Here is an 18,485-nt window from a genome sequence, read left to right on the forward strand (position 1 = left end):
TGCCGCGTCCACAGGTCCGGCTGATCGCGGCTCCCACTGGCCACAGTTCACTGCTCCAGGCCAATGGGAGCTGCTGGAAGCAGCATGGGCCGAGGGACGTACTGGCCGCTGCTTCCAGCAGCTCCCATTGGCCTGGAGCGGCGAACCGCAGCCAGTGGAAGCCGCGATCGGACAGAACTGCGGACGCGGCAGGTACACAAACGCCAGGGGCTTTCCCTACACAAGCAGCGTCCCAAGTTTGGGAAATACTAACCTAAGGGATAAACACAAACAATAGGCTGGTGCTTATAGACATTTTATTTCTGAAAGCCAGACAGAAATGGAAAGCATTATTATTTAAACCATATTAGATGAACAAGCTATAAACTAGTGCTGGGCAGGAAATGGTTTGCCTTTCTCATGAACATTTTCAAAATTTTTACATTTATTCCCATCCTGAATAAGGACAAGGTGTCAAAATCTCAAAAATATTCAGGAGCAGAAAACTCCCCAAAAAAGTTTTGGTTCAGATCAATCAAAATGTTATGTCTGATCATTTCAAAGCATTTAATCTCAATTTTGATAATTTTCTAACAATTTTTAAAAATATAATTAGCTTACATTTCTATCTGAAAAGTCATTTTGGAACTAGAAAACCAGAAGTTTTAATTTTGAAAATGTCAAAACAAAATTTGTTTTGACAATTTTGGGGGAGGGAGAGGGTTTGACAATTTGAGTCAAAAAAATTGTCAAACCCACCCTTTTCCCCATAAACAGTTCTGGTTTTGACAAATTGACATTTTTTGACAAAAGAAACATTTTGGTGAAAACTTTGTGACTAGCTCTTCTTTAAACATAGTTTCAGAACAGTTTTGGCTCCTGTCACTGACCAGGAATACCATACTTAAAGCATATAAAATTGGTTCAGCTAAAATGGTTACGACTCTTATTCAGTAAGGTGCCTAAGTAGTCCAATTGACTTCAACGGGGTTGACTTCAATCAGAATACACAAGTGCTTAAGGCACATGCTTAAGTACCTTTTTGAATTGGGGCCTTTGTTCCTATTATAGATAGTCCTAAATTACTCCAGGCATTGGTTTGTAAAGGCCATTGACCTGATCTGCACCACAGAGGTCAACGGGAATTTTGCCTCAGTTTATATTGCTTGATTCTGTTCCCAGTGAAGTCAATCAGACTTGTGCCATTGACTTCACTGGGAACAGAATCAAGCAATGTAAGCTGAGACTAAACTAAGAAACATAGCAGAGAATTATGCGTATGTTTTTCTATGACTCTGCCCTATCAGTCTTCAGACTGGGAGAGATGGGATTGGAAACAAATATTGTAAATAGGACTTCCTTAGAGAAAGGTAAAACCGGGCAGCAGTCAAATCCAGTAGGCAACAATATTACTTCAGAGTGACCTTGGGATTTGTGCTCTGTAACCTAGAAAGGTTAATTATGTTACAGAAAGATCTTATTACAGAAGCACAAGATATTTTGGCTTGTCATTTGTACTTAAAATTTTAAAAATAGTGCTTCATCAAAACAAATAAAATAACTTCATAAAAAGCAGTAAATTTTCATACTTTTGGAAAATATGTTTGGATATACAGATCTTGAATCTTATTCTCAAGCCCCCCATTAAACTCAAGTACAAGGGGCATTTTAAGGGAGGAAAACAAAGGGGTGATCAAAAAATTAATTTATCTTGCCCATGCCCAAGAAACACTTCTCACAATGATCATCTGCCAGTGAATTATCATTTCTGAAGAAGCAGCAATAAATTACGATTTTAAAAATTAGGATCCTCATTAGGACATGATTACAAGAGTCATGTTTATGTAGTTTCAATTTTGGATTCTCTTTTCTCTCTGCAGGTCCATCCTTAGGAAATGCAGCTGTCAGTATCATTAGGCTGATATAGCAGTCTGCTATCAACACTTCCATTGTCAGGAAAAGAAAAGGCCCTTTTTGCACATTTGTCAGCTTTCCCAATAGGCTGCAAGGTGACTCAGAGCTGGGCCAGCACAAGAGCTATTGAAGAGGTCTCTCTCCGCATGACTGACATAATGGATACAGCACATGCCAAAGACACCCATTGAGCTGCACTCATCTGAATAATTTAGCTATACTTAAAAATGAAGGCAAAATTTAATGACCCTCACAAAATAGGGAGTTTAAAAAGTGAGAGCAGGAAGCAAAATGGGTTTTAAAAAGAGAAAAATCAGAGGCCTCCATCTAAGACTCAAAGGATTGATAGGAACAGTTTAAACAAATCCTTGATTATAGCCAAATAGAGTATAATAAAGTAAGACTAACAGAAGAAAAAGGAAACAGAATATGAAAGCATGGTGCCAGATACTAGACTCTGATTTAACTATGATTTTTAGAAATACCATGAGCTCCATCCAGAGAATTAGGTGAGAATTGCATGTTAAAAAAACAACACCCAAGCCTGGTAGGATCCGTTTCTTTGGGTGTTTTGTTTTTGGTTGGGAGGGGGCATGGGGGGATAGGCTGCTTTCAGTAGAACTGGTTTCAATTCATACTTATAGCATAGGGGTTTGAAATGATTAAAAGACAGGGTTTTTATTACGTGGTCTTATTCCAGAGGGAAAGAAACACAAATTCCAGAGTATTCCAAGAGGAAAGGTGAGATTCCTTGAGATAGAGAGCACAAGGATGCAGAAGAAGTGCTCAAAAGGCCACATAAGCTTATACTTGCTAAAAAGGCCAATTTTCAAAACTTAGACTGAGCTGGCTGCTCTCCCAAAACCAAACTACGGCAGTGATTCTATCATAGGGATCCGCTCCAAAGCCTGCCTAAATCAATGGGAGTCTTTCCATTGACTTCAGTGAGATTTGGGTCAGGCTTATAGAAGGTTGTTGTTCAGCTGACCCCTGGCACTATCTGCAGTAAATACGTGGAAGCTAGTATTGAGGCTATCCCTATCACAAGCAGAATCTGCAGTATCCTCTTTGAGGTGATCAGTAAGCCTATCAAGCCATTTGCAATACAGTGGAGTCACCTAAACATAAAGACATATGAGCCCATCAAGATCATGTTAGAAGAAGAGAATTTTTTCAAGAACATTTTCAATGCACAAAACCAAAACATACAAACAAAAGGTCTTTTACCTGTTGCACAATAAAGGAATAAGCCTGCTACAGCCTAACTGTCCATGGACTAAAAAGGGACTAAATACCAGGGAAACTGACCTAATGCAGTAGAAATGGTAAACAGGAAAATAACAACAACAATTAACGCCTTTCATTCCAATGTGGTTTGCAAACTCAAAAACAAACAAACAAACAAACAAAAAAAACAGCTGAACAAACTATAGACAAAACAGGCTATATGAAATGCAGCCATTTCTGGGTAAAATGCAGGTGCTGTTTAACTGCACACAGTAACTCTACACTACATGTCATTATGAAATAGTATGGCCAAGTGGATAGAGCAATGGATTTGAACTCAGGAGAGTTTCCCTGAGGTCAGATTGTAATCACCCATAGTTGGATTTGTCCTCAAGTTAACAATCTTGTTCTTATAAAAATGCCATGAGACACATTACCACAGCAGCCAGAGCAGTTATTTTACATGTCACTGGGCACAATGCAGGCATAACGGGGTGACATTCTATGGACTGTGTTATACAGAAGGTCAGACTAGTGGTTCCTTCTGGCCTTTCATCTGAAACATGGTGTCTCCAGCAACACAGAACTCTTTGTTATAATGCTGGGCTTTGGCTCAGTACTGACCCAGAAGTCAGAGGGCTACCTAGGAATCCACAGCGATATACTTTATGCAGATGTTCCTCATCTCAAGCAGTGACCCAAAACAACCTCTCAACTTGTGAGCTCTGACAGGATCACAGCAGCATTGTGGACACAGGCAGTGACACAATGTGGACACATTTAGACAGATGCACTTTCTGTGTATCAAACCAGTAAATAAATACTGGTAAAACCACCAAATTTTCTGTTTTATATGTTATTGTATTAAAGTAAAAAGAGAAAAAAATGGAAGGGGGAAGATGTGTAAAGCAGATCATATATTGGTGCAAGCAATCTACTTATTAAAGTTCTAGGGATCTGACACATGGTAAGTCTCCCATTTATTCAGTAAATTATTTTATCAAGGGGTTTTATTTATTCATTTAACATGTGCCCATCCAAAGCTCTTGACACAGTTATAAAATATATCAATAGAAATACTACAGTAAATAAAGAAGTGGTTCAGGACTGTTTAGAAAAGCTGGATGTGCACAAGTCCATGGGGCCGGATGCACTGCATCTGAGGGTGCTAAAGGAGTTGGCCAATGTGATTGCAGAGCCATTGGCCATTGTCTTTGAAAACTCATGGTGATTGGGGGAGGTCCCGGATGACCGGAGAAAGGCTAATGTAGTGCCCGTCTTTAAAAAAGGGAAGGAGGAGGATCTGGGGAACTACAAGCCAGTCAGCCTCACCTCAGTCCCTGGAAAAATCATGGAGCAGGTCCTCAAGGAATCAATTTTGAAGCACTTCGAGGAGAGGAAACTGATCAGGAACAGTCAGCAAGGGCAAGTCATGCCTGACTAACCTAATTACCTTCTATGATGAGATAACTGGCTCTGTGGATGAGGGGAAAGCAGTGGACGTGATATTCCTTGACTTTAGCAAAGCTTTTGATATGGTCTCCCACAGTATTCTTGCCAGCAAGTTAAAAAGTATGGGCTGGATGAATGGACTATAAGGTGGATAAAAAGCTGGCTAGATCGTTGGGCTCAACGGTTAGTGATCAATGGCTCCATGTCTAGATGGCAGCCGGTATCAAGCGGTGTGCCCCAAGGGTCTGTCCTGGGGCCGGTTTTGTTCAATATCTTCATTAATGATCTGGAGGATGGCATGGATTGCACCCTCAGCAAGTTTGCAGATGACACTAACCTGGGAGGAGTGGTAGATACGCTGGAGGGTAGGGATCAGATACAGAGGGACCAAGACAAATTAGAGGATTGGGCCAAAAGAAATCTGATGAGGTTCAACAAGGACAAGTGCGGAGTCCTGCACTTAGGACAGAAGAATCCCATGCACTGCTACAGACTAGGGACCGAGTGGCTAGGCAGCAGTTCTGCTGAAAAGGACCTAGGGGTTACAGTGGACGAGAAGCTGGATATGAGTCAACAGTGTGCCCTTGTTGCCAAGAAGGCTAATGGCATTTTGGGCTGTATAAGTAGGGGCATTGCCTGCAGATCGAGGGACATGATCATTCCCCTCTATTCGGCATTGGTGAGGCCTCATCTGAGTACTGTGTCCAGTTTTGGGCCCCACACTACAAGAAGGATGTGGAAAAATTGGAAAGAGTCCAGCGGAGGGCAACAAACATGATTAGGGGGCTGAAACACATGACTTATGAGGAGAGGCTGAGGGAACTGGGATTATTTAGTCTGCAGAAGAGAAGAATGGGGGGGAGGGGGAGAATTTGATAGCTGCTTTCAACTACCTGAACGGGGTTTCCAAAGAGGATGGATCTAGGCTGTTCTCAGCGGTAGCAGATGACAGAACAAGGAGTAATGGTCTCAAGTTGCAGTGGGGGAGGTTTAGGTTGGCTATTAGGAAAAACTATTTCACTAGGAGGGTGGTGAAGCACTGGAACGGGTTACCAAGGGAGGTGGTGGAATCTCCTTCCTTAGAGGTTTTTTAAGGTCAGGCTTGACAAAGCCCTGGCTGGGATGATTTAGTTGGGGATTGGTCCTGCTTTGAGCAGGGGGTTGGACTAGATGACCTCCTGAGGTCCCTTCCAGCCCTGATATTCTATGATTCTATGAATAAACACTTTGAACCCACGTCGAAATATCCACCCAGATCTCTACAAAACTAAGACTGCCTCACCATACTATTCTTTATTGGCAGGGTTGGTGTCTATCTGTAAACTTCAGTGTAAACCTACAATCTGAAGCCTTAAATAATCCTAGAAAATTACCTTGCTTCCTGGATGTCTTTTTGAGAAAGATGCCAATCTCTCCTGAGAAGGATGCTCCCTATATATTCTGCCAATATCGCCCAAAGTACTCAAACAAAGCTGACATTTTGTGCGTTGGTTTTAAATATATCATATTATTGTTTGATGTGATTTTTTAATTTTTTTAAAAGAACAGTCATAATGAAATAAGCTTTGGGGGTTGTTTAAAACACTTCTGGATTAAGAGGATTTAAGATAGATGGGGCTTTTTAAAAGTATTATTTTATCAGGTCATTTCACTTTGTATCCCACTTACGCCCTATTATGGGATTGTGTCTAATATGCTAAAAATCACACAAGACATGTGAATTCTTATAAAAAATATGTTCTACAGTAATGATCCAAAAAGGTGACAGCTGTCAATGATATTACTGTGATTTTTGAATAATCATTTTAATATAAATAATAATAATAATAATACTAAAATATACTTATATATATAAGCTTGCTCCTGTTCCCATTGAAGTAAATTGTTGAAGTCCCATTCACTTCAACTGAAACAGTGCATATATTACTGTACCATATTGTAGGGTTTTTAAATTAGCTCTGAATTTAGTCTGCCAGGCACATTTTGTATGTATCAGAAGGACTTATGACCAATATGGTTTTTGGCTTCTTACGGACTTTACGGTACTTTTACCACCTTCTCCTACTGGCTCTCTTCTGTTCAGCCTTCTGCTATATCTGATAGGCGGCTGACAGAAGTAGTGCGGGAGAGTGGTTAAGTAAATAATTTAGTAGAGAAATAAGACCAGACTCTTATGATATTATTAGAAAAGTTGCTATTCGGAAAAAAATATGTACAAGGCCTCTTTCCCTCTTCAAAGACCAAAAATGGCATCAATTCACCCTGAGTTGGGCAAGTATCTATATTAGATACACTAGTATCTATATTAGATATAGTCAGACAGTTAGTTTGTTCATTTCCTAAACTTCACAAGCTGTGTAAAAATATGTGGGTAATTGGTGGCTCAAATGGTAATACACTCCATTTGCTATCAGGTTAGCAAGAACCATAGTGAGACGCTGCTACCCTTGGCTTTGGTGCTCTGAATGATTCACTCATCCATCTATACATTCCTAATGTGTTCTTGAGAAAGGCAGCATGAAGCAAAGATGTTGCATACTGAATTTAAAACTTTCCAAAGATAAAATAACTTCCGCAGCCTTTTCATCTGATTTCTCAAAAAGCTTTGAAGACTGCTTTTCTTAAATCAAAACTGCTATTTTTATTCAAGCACAGCAAGTGGGACATAATTCAGCTCTGCTTGCATATAATTCTGTTCAGAAAGGGTGTTTGTCAATTGAATGCTGTCCAATCACTTCCACAAATAAAGTGAAGAGCCCATCCTCTTCTCCTATGAGTTCACACATTTTTAAGGTATGTCAACACTGTAAAAAAAAGAGAGAGAAAGAGAGACTGACCCCTTGGCAGTGACTCTTAGAGTCTGGGTCAGTTGACTCAGGCTCAATGGGCTCATGCTATGGGGCTAAAAGTAGCACTATAGACGTTTAGGCTCGGGCTTGGAGCCCAGGCTCTGAGAGCATCCCCTTGCTGGATTTCAGAGCCCAGGCTTCAGCCCAAGCCCAAATGTCTACACTGCTATTTTTAGCTCCAGAGTGTGAGCCCACATCCGTTGACCCAGGCTCTGACACTTGCAGTCGTTTTTTGCAGTGAAGACAAATCCAGATTGTTGCTCTGTTTGCTGCTCCCTGTTTTCTGAGATCACTTTCCATGTCTCACATAGTGTAAGTGAGGGATGGAGGGACCTGGTTCAGGAAGCCTTGGATACTTTCTAACATCCAATTCACCCTCTGCACTATAATGTCACACAATGTTTAAGTTATCATGAAGGGAAGTGCCAATCTTGAGAATGATGTGATATCATTGCATTTGGGGACTGCTGATTCACTGGAATGGTGACGTCATCTTGGAAGTACTGTTTTCAGGGGGAAGACTTCCAACAGTGACATCAAAGAAGATGCCAGATATAACATCTTCATATACCCATTGCTAAATTGGAGCCTCCTCCTTCCAGGTACTGGACATCCTAAACAATCTAAACTTAAAAATATTTTATAGTAGTATTATTCATTTGTACTATGGTAGCACCTAGAAAGCACATTCAAGGATCATTGTGGTAGGCACTGTACTGGCAAATAATGAGGAAGACAGCTCCTGCCCCAGAGAGCTCACAATCTCCATGTCAGTCAGGGTGTAATAAGGGGACAAAACAAACAGGGTGAACATGGGAGGAAATGAGATAACAAAATTAACAGCTTAGCAGAAAAGTAGGAGTTCAGGTTTCTCAGCATTAGAACATAAGAGCGGCTATACTGGGTCAGACCAAAGGTCCATCTAGCCCAGTATCCTACAAGTGTAGGCAAACAGATTGCCAATGTGCATTTCTAAAATAATAAACAATTAAATGGAACTTTAAACACAGCATTAAAACTAATGGCAAAGCTTCCATTGACTTCAACGCAGCAGGATTTCACCCAGCATTTTCATTTTCCCACATCAACAGTTACCTTTTCATTAGCTTTCCTTTTTGTTCTTGCATCCATCCAGTCATTTTCCTTTTCCAACATGTCGATAAAGGCCCAGCGAATCCCTTCAGTCAACTCTGCCATCTGCAAAACAAATTCTCCCCAATAAAGAGAGTCATGGGAAACTGACTATGAGAAAAGCAAACTTCTTGATTAACTGGGTATATGAATGACCTGTGGGGTAAGACTACATCTGTCTCTCTTTATACGACACCAAGTCTCCTTCCTTCCCCACATACCTTACGCTGTCTCTCCCCGCAACCCTGGGATTTCTAGTCATAGAGTGCTTGCCTTCATTTTCATCTCTACCAGCTACACTACACAAGTTTCTGACTATTGTTCTCTCCATGACACAGTAATGAACAGTCATCATGAGAATGCCTTTCTTGTGCTCATGATGGACATGCTGAGAGAACAGCAGAAGTCTTGTGAAATTCCTGGCAATTTGTTTCCCAATCACATGTGTATAGTGCCCAGTATTCCTTCTGACTGACATTCATCCAAAAGAACCGTATTTGGGCTGTTTGCATCCCTACCCAAACACAAAGCAGAGCTCTATTATTTATCCAACTAGCTTTGTTTGTGGACTTTTACTGTAATTTAAAGTTTACTGTTTATATTACAGATGGTAGCAGCTTGAACACCCAACTGGGCCCAGTTTTCCTTGGTTTTTGCACCTTGGATAGTAATTTACATTGGCACCACAATTCTGATCTGGTAGCATTTTTCATCCACTTGGCACAGGTATAAAATGACTACACAAGGTGTCACTGAATTTCAAAAACAGGAATAGTGACCGGGGACCTAGAAAGAGTTGACGGAGAGAGACTGTGTGAGTCTGATTTCGTGACTGGACTGGTTGCTTGGGTGGGTTCGAGACTGGCCCGCGGAACTTTGGGGGTTGGACTAGATGACCTCCTGAGGTCCTTTCCAACCCTGATATTCTATGATTCACCTAGATACTAGGAGGATAGACATTCGAGAATAGCCTAAAATGATACACATCAAGCAACCCCATGGCATCTGATCCCAAGTGAAAGATTATTCTGCTGGTCTAAAGAGCGGAAATGTTATCAGTCCTATGTATTTGGCTGGGGGAGCTGAACAACAGAGGTGCTCATAGTCAGTTGCTTCTACTTGTGTTGACAGGTGAGGTTGAAGACATAGGCAATTACTAAAGACACAACCTTGGCAATAAAAAAAGGGCTGAAGTTATTGGAGCTGGATCAGGCCTAAAAGTTGGGATAGCAAAAGACATTCAAAACTAATCTAAGGATTCCACCATATCACTAGATAAAGTTTATCAGCTGTGTTAAATTTAAAAATAAACAGAAATGTCAATTAACATGGATGTGCAACATGTTAATCAGTAGAGATGGTATCATTAAAATGTCCTTGTTGGGGTAGAGGGACCCTGAAAAATAGCAACATTATTTTCAGCTGAGCAGTCATGAATGCATCAGACTCACATTTTGAGCTGTTATTTCCTTGTTGTGTGTGTGTCTCAAATTAAAGGACAGCACTTGCCCTCTTTACTACTCAGTTTCCTCCCCTCCTTTTTTTAATATCTCATTACTTTAGAGACAATATAGGACAACCAGAACAAAACATTAAATATGACCAAACCATCTCAGTAAACGGCATCCAAGGGACTAAAGTAACTTAAAGAATATTGATGGCAGAGCACTGACTCAATTAACTTAGTACACTAATGAGGTGAACTCCTTGTGTTTGGAGGTTGCAAGTTCAAACTCAAGCTCTGCAATTGGACCCTGGTGTCTATTTAGGTTTTATGCACCAGCTGTAGCAGTAGGGGGTGGGAGAAGAAACCTATTCATATTATCAGAGTTATTACTGAAATTGCTCAGGCATAGCTGTAAGAAACACTGCAGAGTCTGTAGGTCAAAAACAATACTATATTTAGACACAGATCATATTTTTTCATAAAAGGAGGAGAGAGAAGGCATGCATGTCATGAGACATCATCAGTGACTAAAACCTGAAAACACCATACTATCCATAATTCATGATTTGCTTAGCATGGATAGCTACCTACTCTCCTTTAGCTAAGGAAAAAATGTTCTAGAAATCAGAACGGCTTGCCTGGTGTAAGAAAGGGGAAAAGAATCGAAAAAGAGGAAGAGAAAAAATTATTAAAAATAAACTTGAAGAGCCACAATTTTCAAGGTTTCAACCAGATTCAATATGACCCCTAATTTTATTTCCATACTCACCCTCAGGGCAGCTCTACTCTAGAAGCGCTACGTCGGTGCAGCTGCACCACTGCACATCTGGTAAAAACGCTGTATGCCAGCAGGAGAGCACTGTCCTGTTGACATAATTATGCCACCTTCGTGAGAGGTGGAAGCTACGTCAGCAGGACAGCCTCTCCCACCACCATAGCGCCAGTGTGGACAGCGCTTAGGTCGCTGTAACTTGTGTCACGCGGGGGTGGGAGGTGCCTTTTTCACACCCCTCAGCAATGTCAGTTAGATCAACTTAAGCAGTAGTATAGACCTGCCCTCAGATAAACCTGCATGGAGGTCATTACGCTACGTTTGTGACATCCCAGTGTTTTTTTCCCCTAACAAACTGTAATATAAACACCACTTTAGGAATTCAGTGAATGACCAAGGAGCTGAAAAAGTTGGATGTTGGAGAGGAAATTCTAGTTCAAAGACAAAGGCTTACAACAGTAAAAAAGGGAATCCAGATCATTATTGAAAATATAAGGAACAAAGACTTTGCCAAACCAAATCAAACCACTGGTCAATTTGGGATCCTGCCCTTGACAGCAGCCAACACCTGGTCCTACACATGAAACTGAAGAAACTAGAGGTTGAGTCAAGCCAATAAATTTAGATCAGGAGACTGGGACTGATTCAATGCCCACTGAAGTCAAACCCTTCCATTGACTACCGTGTATTAGATCAGGCCCTTCAGTCCAAATCTGAATTTTCCCAGAATCTAGTATTTGGGGTTCAGCTTAGGCCCACTAAAGAGAAGATCCATTAGCTGGAAGTTGAAGTTAAAAAATTAGAAAAGATCAAAGTGGAACTAAGTCACAAGTTTTTAACAGCGAGGATAGTTAATCTTTGGACCAATTTATCAAGGGAAATGGTAAATTCAGCATTAATTTGAAGTTATTGGGCTCAATCATGTTCACTTACATAATATGGAAGAATATTTCCTCCCACCGTAGGAATTACTGGGTGAAATTTTATGACCGGTGTTATGCAGGAGGTTTGATTATATGATCACAGATTTCTTAAAATTATCTTCCTAAAATTTTATGAATCACAAATCCTGAGTTTTGATCTTTAGATAGGAGCTTCCCCAAAATTTGGGCCAGAGATCAGTTATGGATTCCCTATGCTGGCTCAAACTTCTAGGGAGGATATTCAGAATGCATATAGTCAACTGTGCAATGCTGCACCTGCAGAGAGGAGATCCTTCTTGACCCTCACAGCTAAGAAGTCTTGGATCAGATCCTCAAGATCAGATCCTACAGTTCCAATGATGATGCCAGTTGGCTCCTGCATCACAAGAATTACCCTTATCTTAGAAGTCATAACTACAAGTGTTATTCATGGTGAAAATATTACCTGGATACATTTTTAAATCCAGCTACATATTTGTCTCAAAGGCCTGAACTGGCAATGAATGCACAGACTGAATTTAGCTGGAGGGAGAGGAGGCATTTCCTTTTCTTTGTTCTGTTTTTCCCTACCATCCATTACTCTGAATAAGTGAAATTTTTAAAATCATTGCTGGTGGAAAGTCCCTCTTTAAAGATAAATTCAACTTGAAATTTATTCTGCTGGGAGAAAGAAACTATTTAAAAGTTTTCAGATAGAGACTGAGGAGGACTTACCATTTCTCTCTTGTCTTCTTGAAAATGGACATCCACAAACATCCTGCCAATGACATAAGGGAGTGCTCCTTCTACAAAGTTTACACATTTATCCCACTGAGGCAGTAAAGATGTGGTTCCCTGGATTACCTGTTGGCATTGCACAATAAACCATCAGAACATGCCATTTGAGAAAAACCATGGAAATAACTCAGTATCCTCATGGTAAATTTTGAAAAGTAACAGACAGACATAACCTAATATATATAACAGCAGGATCATTTTACTATTTATGTTGCATTTTCATAGTCTTCAAAAAGACACCAGCTGAGGATCTGCCTTCTTAATGTCTAATTCACTATTTAATGAGCAGGATGCAGCATTCTGCACCAACTTCAAAATCATCCAAAAGACCACCCCTCTGATCAATCCCCATTCCCCTGAACCAGGCCTGCCATTAGGATGCAAAGGATTGGGGTAGGAACTAATGAATGTGGAAGGTCATCAGTATGCCTGCCTGCATGGGCATTTCTGGGAGGGCACTAATATCAGTGTGAGAAAGAAAGCACCAGCACGAGTAGAGGCTATCAATGAGTGTGTGAATGCAGTAGAAAAGTGGGAGTGTAGAAAGGCACCACTGAGTGGGGCAAATGTGTATGACAGTGTAGAGGGGCATGAATGTGTGAGGTAGGAGAGGGCGCTGGAACCTTTGTAGAAGTGGGGAGGCTGAGGCCAAAGTGCCTGCTCTTTCTCTCTCCATGGCTGGCTGCTCCAGCAATGAGCCAGCTGCCCTCTCTTCTGGTCCCACAGCAATTCCGAGTGGGCAAAATGTATATTTGTAGCACCTCCCTGGCAGAATCTATTATTCGGGGGGGAGGGGAGGATCTGCAGGGACATGAATTCTCCGCTTGTTTCTTTTGTTAAAAAGTGGGAGGCATGGCCCCTTGCTCCTTCAGTTCTGGCACCAGTGGCCCTAGTGCCTGAGAGAGAGCAGGAGGTCCAGTGTGCAATTGCGAGAGAGACATGCATAGTTGGATGTAGAGTAATAGTCCAGGATAAAAAAGAGGGAACGAAAGACTACAGAGAACGTAGCAAGAGAAGAATATACAGAATGAGTAGGAGGAAGAGGTTAGATGAGAAAAGCATCAGAGAAATAAGAGTGCGGTGAAACATACTGAAAAAATAGAGGAAAAGTAATAATATGTATAATAGAAGGAAAGAAATATTGGAGTTAAAGAAGAAGAAAAAAAGCCATGGAGACAAAGTTAATCTTTCATTGAATAATTTCTAATGGCAAAAAGTTTCAAATAATACAGAGTTAATGTTTGACATATGCATATCTTTTGACTAGCCACTTTATTATACCACAACTCCCTTCAATGTACCAAACATGATATTGTTTGTGCATTGGGCAGTAGGCTATAGGAGGAGGAAGAACTTTGAGGATGGGGAAGAGATAGCTGGCTGTCAGATTCCAGTGAGATAAAAAATGTATTGGGTGGTGTTGTGAGAGGAGGTATCTTGACTGAGAAAAAGTGTCAGCATGTAGGCTAGTCAAAATATATTGATTGCCTGCACCACTTTGTACCCGCCAGCCTTGCCTTGCTCCCATGGGCAGTGGGCATCATAGGCTGGGGGAGGCTTGAGCCTCCCCAAACAGCCTAGCGTGGCCCTGCCCGTGTGCTGCCCACCCGGCGCTCCGGGGCTCAGGCTGGGGACACTGAGGCCGCTCGAGCGGCCCAGGGCTGTGGGGCCGGCGGCCATGGTGGGAGTGCTCTGGGCTCCGGAGGGGAGTGAGGTGTATGGCGAGGGAGAGGGGTGGGCCTTGGGCAGAAGAGGAGGGGCCGAGGGCTAGCCTCCCCCAATGGCCTGCTCCCCAATTTGTTATCGGGAAAGGAAGAAATGCCTGGAGTCACTCAGGGCTGGTCTACACTGAAGGTGTAAAGTCGACCTAAGTTACGCTACCTCAGTTACATAAGTTACGTAACTGAAGTCGACGTAGCTTAGGTTGACTTACCGCTGTGCCTACACCATGCTGTGTCAATGGGAGATGCTCTCCCGCCAACTTACCTTACTCTTCTCTGGGAGGTGGAGTACAGAAGTCGACGGGAGAGCGCTCCACCATCAACGCTGCAGCGACGCAGCAGTACCGATTTAGCCATAAGTATAGGCAAGCCCTTAATGGAGCCCCTTTCCAGTCAATTGAACAGCAATGTTGATGGACTTTGAAGGGATCTGTGTTCATCTTTTATCAGCCCAAAACATACTGGCATGTGGCAATGGCCATCAAGGGAGGAGGAAGGTGCAAAATGGAGGAAAACAGGGATCCTCAAGATTTTAATGGTTTCAAACACACGTTCAGGGATTTTTATTTATTTATTTATTTATTGGCAAATGAAATCTTTGTTTCCTCTGATGCCTTGTCTCATCATGTAAAAGTCACTTTAATAATTCCCCCAATGAAATGGAAATAGTATGTAAAGTTTAAACTTACTATAAAGTAACCACACATCCAGGGAGTCTGTGGCTTACAGGGCTAGTTATGGGACACAGGGTTCTCCAGCTTTAAGTCACTGGTTTGAATCCAGCTTTGGTAAGTAACACAATGCAACTGAGGCTTGGCCTGCTATGAGTGCTACTAGCACTACAGTGTAGAAAAATGGCTGATACTATAAACAAAGCAATTTCTCAGCAGTGATGTCCTGTTTTACAGCCTATGAAAATGACCTTCCACTTTTAATTAACTGTGTGATTTTCCCCTCCCCTTCCTCTGCAAAGTGCAAACCATTTTCATTTTAAACCTCTTGATGCCAAGATTCACATTCTTCAGGTCTGAAACCCATTGCCAGGTGGGGGCAAGCTGGAAACGCAGGGGCCTGTCTGTACTGTGCTTAGCACACTGGATGGAATTCACCCACATGCAGGGAACCCTCACATGGCCTATTTACATGACAACTTGAAAATGTTGTGCTGGAAAGTGTACAACCAACTTGATTATATATTTTCTTTGATTTCTCAAGTGAGTACATAAATGCAAGTAGCTATTTGGTGTGTCATAAAGCACAACCCCTAAACTCTAAGGGTTCCATTTGGGATCTTAATATCCTGCCAGACTGGTTATAGGTCAGCGCTCTATTGTACTTGGCCAATAAAAAATTGAATTATAAAAAGGGAAGGAAAACTCCTGACTTCAACTCCTCCTCCAATCTCTCTGCTCATGACATCAGTGAATACCTGAAGGAGACTGAACCAAGGGGAAGGGGCCCAGGCTGGAAGGAGACCCAGACGGTGAAATTTACTGCAACGTATGGTGAGGAAAACCTTCATTTTGAATTTTGTTCATTTGTTAAGTTAGCCGTTAGCTTGCGTTTTACTCTTTTGTAACCAATCCGGGTTCTTATGCATCGTTATTTGTAATCACTTAAAATCTATTTTCTGTAGTTAGTACTCTTATCTTATTGTTTTATCTTAACCTGTGTGTTAGGTTAAAGTGTGTGGGAAAACTCCATTTGGGATAACAGGGCTGGTGCATTATCATTTTCCTTTGATGAAATGATGGACTTTCTATGAGCTTGTAGTGTTCAGAAGGGTAATAAGCAGTACAAGACACAAATTTCTGGGAGACAAGGCTGGGACTAGGAATTTGTGGGTGTCGACCTGTATGTAATTCAGGAGTGACTGGTCAGCGTGCTCATGTATTTAGTTGGGAGTGAATTTGCATGCTGAAGTCTGTGTGAACAGGCCAGGAGTGGATGTTCTGAGAGCAAAGCCGTGTAGAAGGCACCCCAGGCTAAAGAGTTAAGGAGACACCGCCTTTCAATAGTTCAGATTGTACCCTGGGGAATATCACTACCAGTCTCACCTATCATAAAAACTGAAAAATCTTGAACTTACCCGCGAAAATTCCAGCCATCTATACTGAAAGCGTCGGCTGAGGTTAAATATTCTTGAATAAACCATCCTCCATACCAGATAGTTCGCAATAGTCCTGTTAAATCAGACATACATATTTATCAAACATTTAATTCCATGTGATGTACAGCAAAGCACTTGTAGAAGCAATATCTGAATGGCTTTCTGTAAGAGCAGTTTGAACTGAATGACAGAAATTTCACCTTTAAAATTAATGATGAGCTATGACCGAATTGATAAAATCCTATTACACAGAAGAAATTGCATGAAGACAGCCATTTACTGCCTGATTTCATGATAGGAGCCATCTTCTAGAGAATGCTTTCAACACATTCGTATCCTGATATATACATTTCATAGTTGTACTCTTTTTACAATGCAATTTTCATTTAGGTACTCTTTACACAAATGGTAAGTGCTATGCAGTGACAGTAATTACGTAACTACTCTGTACAGAAAATATACAATATCTGGTAATTTTTGACTTGTAAATCAAAGTGCAGGTTCTCTCTCTTTACTAGTAAGACCTGCAAATAATGATCATGAAACTAAAATAATGGATAATTAGCTCCCATATATAGTCATTACGTGGTATTAACTAGGGTGACCAGATGTCCCGATATTAGTGGCTTTGTCTTATTTAGGAAACTATGCTGTGCCCCCCCCCCCTCGCCCCCCAACTGGAAAAAAAAGTGTCCCAATTTTTCACACTTGCTGTCCGGTCACCCTTGTATTAGCACCTTTCATCTGAAAATATCAATGTGCTTTACAAGCACTTCTTCATTAGCACTCTGAGAATTACTGTAGGCAAATATTACTATCCCCACTTTGTAGATGGATAAACTGAAATACAGAGAGAGCTTAAGCGCCCAGATACTAGAGGGATTGAAAGATAGATAGGAGCAACTTGTCCAACCCTCCCAGGAGACCCAACTCCTGTTATCCTTCTCTAAACATTAAACAACACACTCTCAAGTCCAGTGTGTATGGTTACTGTGATGGGGTAACTAGCACCTGCTGTATGAGACATATGTGCACTGTAAAATCAAGGTGAGGAATTTAGATTTCACCCTCTCGAAAATACTAAAGTATTCTACAGTAATGCCCTAAACACACTGGTACAGTCATACACAAGTGTGAATCATAGTAACTTATTCACTAAAGATTTGCCCCTGATCACATGCACTTGGAGTGCCCATGAGTGTATTTAGCAAAAGTCATGATTAAGAAAAGGGGAACAGGATAATTTGGGAAGCATTTATGACTGAAGATAAAGTAATGAGCTCTATTATATGATCAGACAGATTGCACCACGTCTGTATTGAAAACTGAAGGAGGCAGGTTGGAATAAGGAAAACTCTGTGAAGGTTCCCTTGTGAATATTTCGCCATAGCATCCTATGAGGCATAGGAAAGATTTACCTTCCTGGGGCAAGGGCTGTGGGGCCCACCTCAAACCTGGCGTTTCCCAGGAGATCTGAGAGAGGCCAAAGCCATCCACAAGGAATCCCTTTACCTGAGCACTGAAACTGGATGCCCTGTAGCCATGAGGTTCCCCAGCAGAGGCTACCCTCACAGACAAGCTTCCTTTTCCAGGAAAGATCCATATGGTCAGAACAGGGCTAAGAACCACCTGCCCTGGTTTCACCCTCAGCCTGACCACTCCTTTCTCCCAACCCTAGGATCTAGGTGGCAATCATCTGTCCTCCTGTATGTAAATGTCCATGTAATCATATAATATATTGTGTCTGTTGGATGTTTTTTCTGTGATTAGAAATATACATGTCTAATATATAATGTCATCAAGAAGATTAGCTTGCATGAGCTCAGGTTACAAGACTTCAAACAGTTCTTTTTGTCGTGATTGAATGAATTGAATCAGAAACATAAAAATATACTCCAGGATCAATAATGATACCTCAAAATAGCAGGTCTTTCACAAAAAATGTTTGGTCAATGTGGGGTTTCCTGAAGCAATGACAAACTGAAGTATGCTGTAAGTGTCTACTCAGTAAAATTTCTGCAAGTGAGCTAATTTCCACGAGCCTCACATTTATCAGTTTCAAAGCGCTTCAGCGGGGCTGCATCTATGCTCCTGCAATACCTATTAAGTCCCTGCATTTTATTAGAATCTAGAAAAGTATTTGCAGGATTCCTGTGGATTAAAATGATAAAAGGCTTAATTTT

The 18,485-nt window shown here is 41.3% G+C and overlaps 1 protein-coding gene across 1 annotated transcript in view; it reads right to left on the bottom strand.

Moving 5' to 3' along the window:
• Positions 1-18,485, bottom strand: part of PHEX (phosphate regulating endopeptidase X-linked) — a 137,486-nt gene that overhangs the window by 59,651 nt on the left and 59,350 nt on the right. The window contains exons 10-12 of the mRNA XM_065414541.1: positions 16,282-16,375; positions 12,409-12,537; positions 8,517-8,618 (exon numbers count right to left, since the gene is read on the bottom strand). Of these exons, the coding sequence (XP_065270613.1) occupies positions 8,517-8,618; positions 12,409-12,537; positions 16,282-16,375 (325 nt within the window). The remainder of the gene's footprint in view (positions 1-8,516; positions 8,619-12,408; positions 12,538-16,281; positions 16,376-18,485) is intronic.

The sequence above is a fragment of the Emys orbicularis genome, chromosome 1 (genome assembly GCF_028017835.1).
Source record: "Emys orbicularis isolate rEmyOrb1 chromosome 1, rEmyOrb1.hap1, whole genome shotgun sequence".
Classification (NCBI taxonomy): domain Eukaryota; kingdom Metazoa; phylum Chordata; order Testudines; family Emydidae; genus Emys; species Emys orbicularis.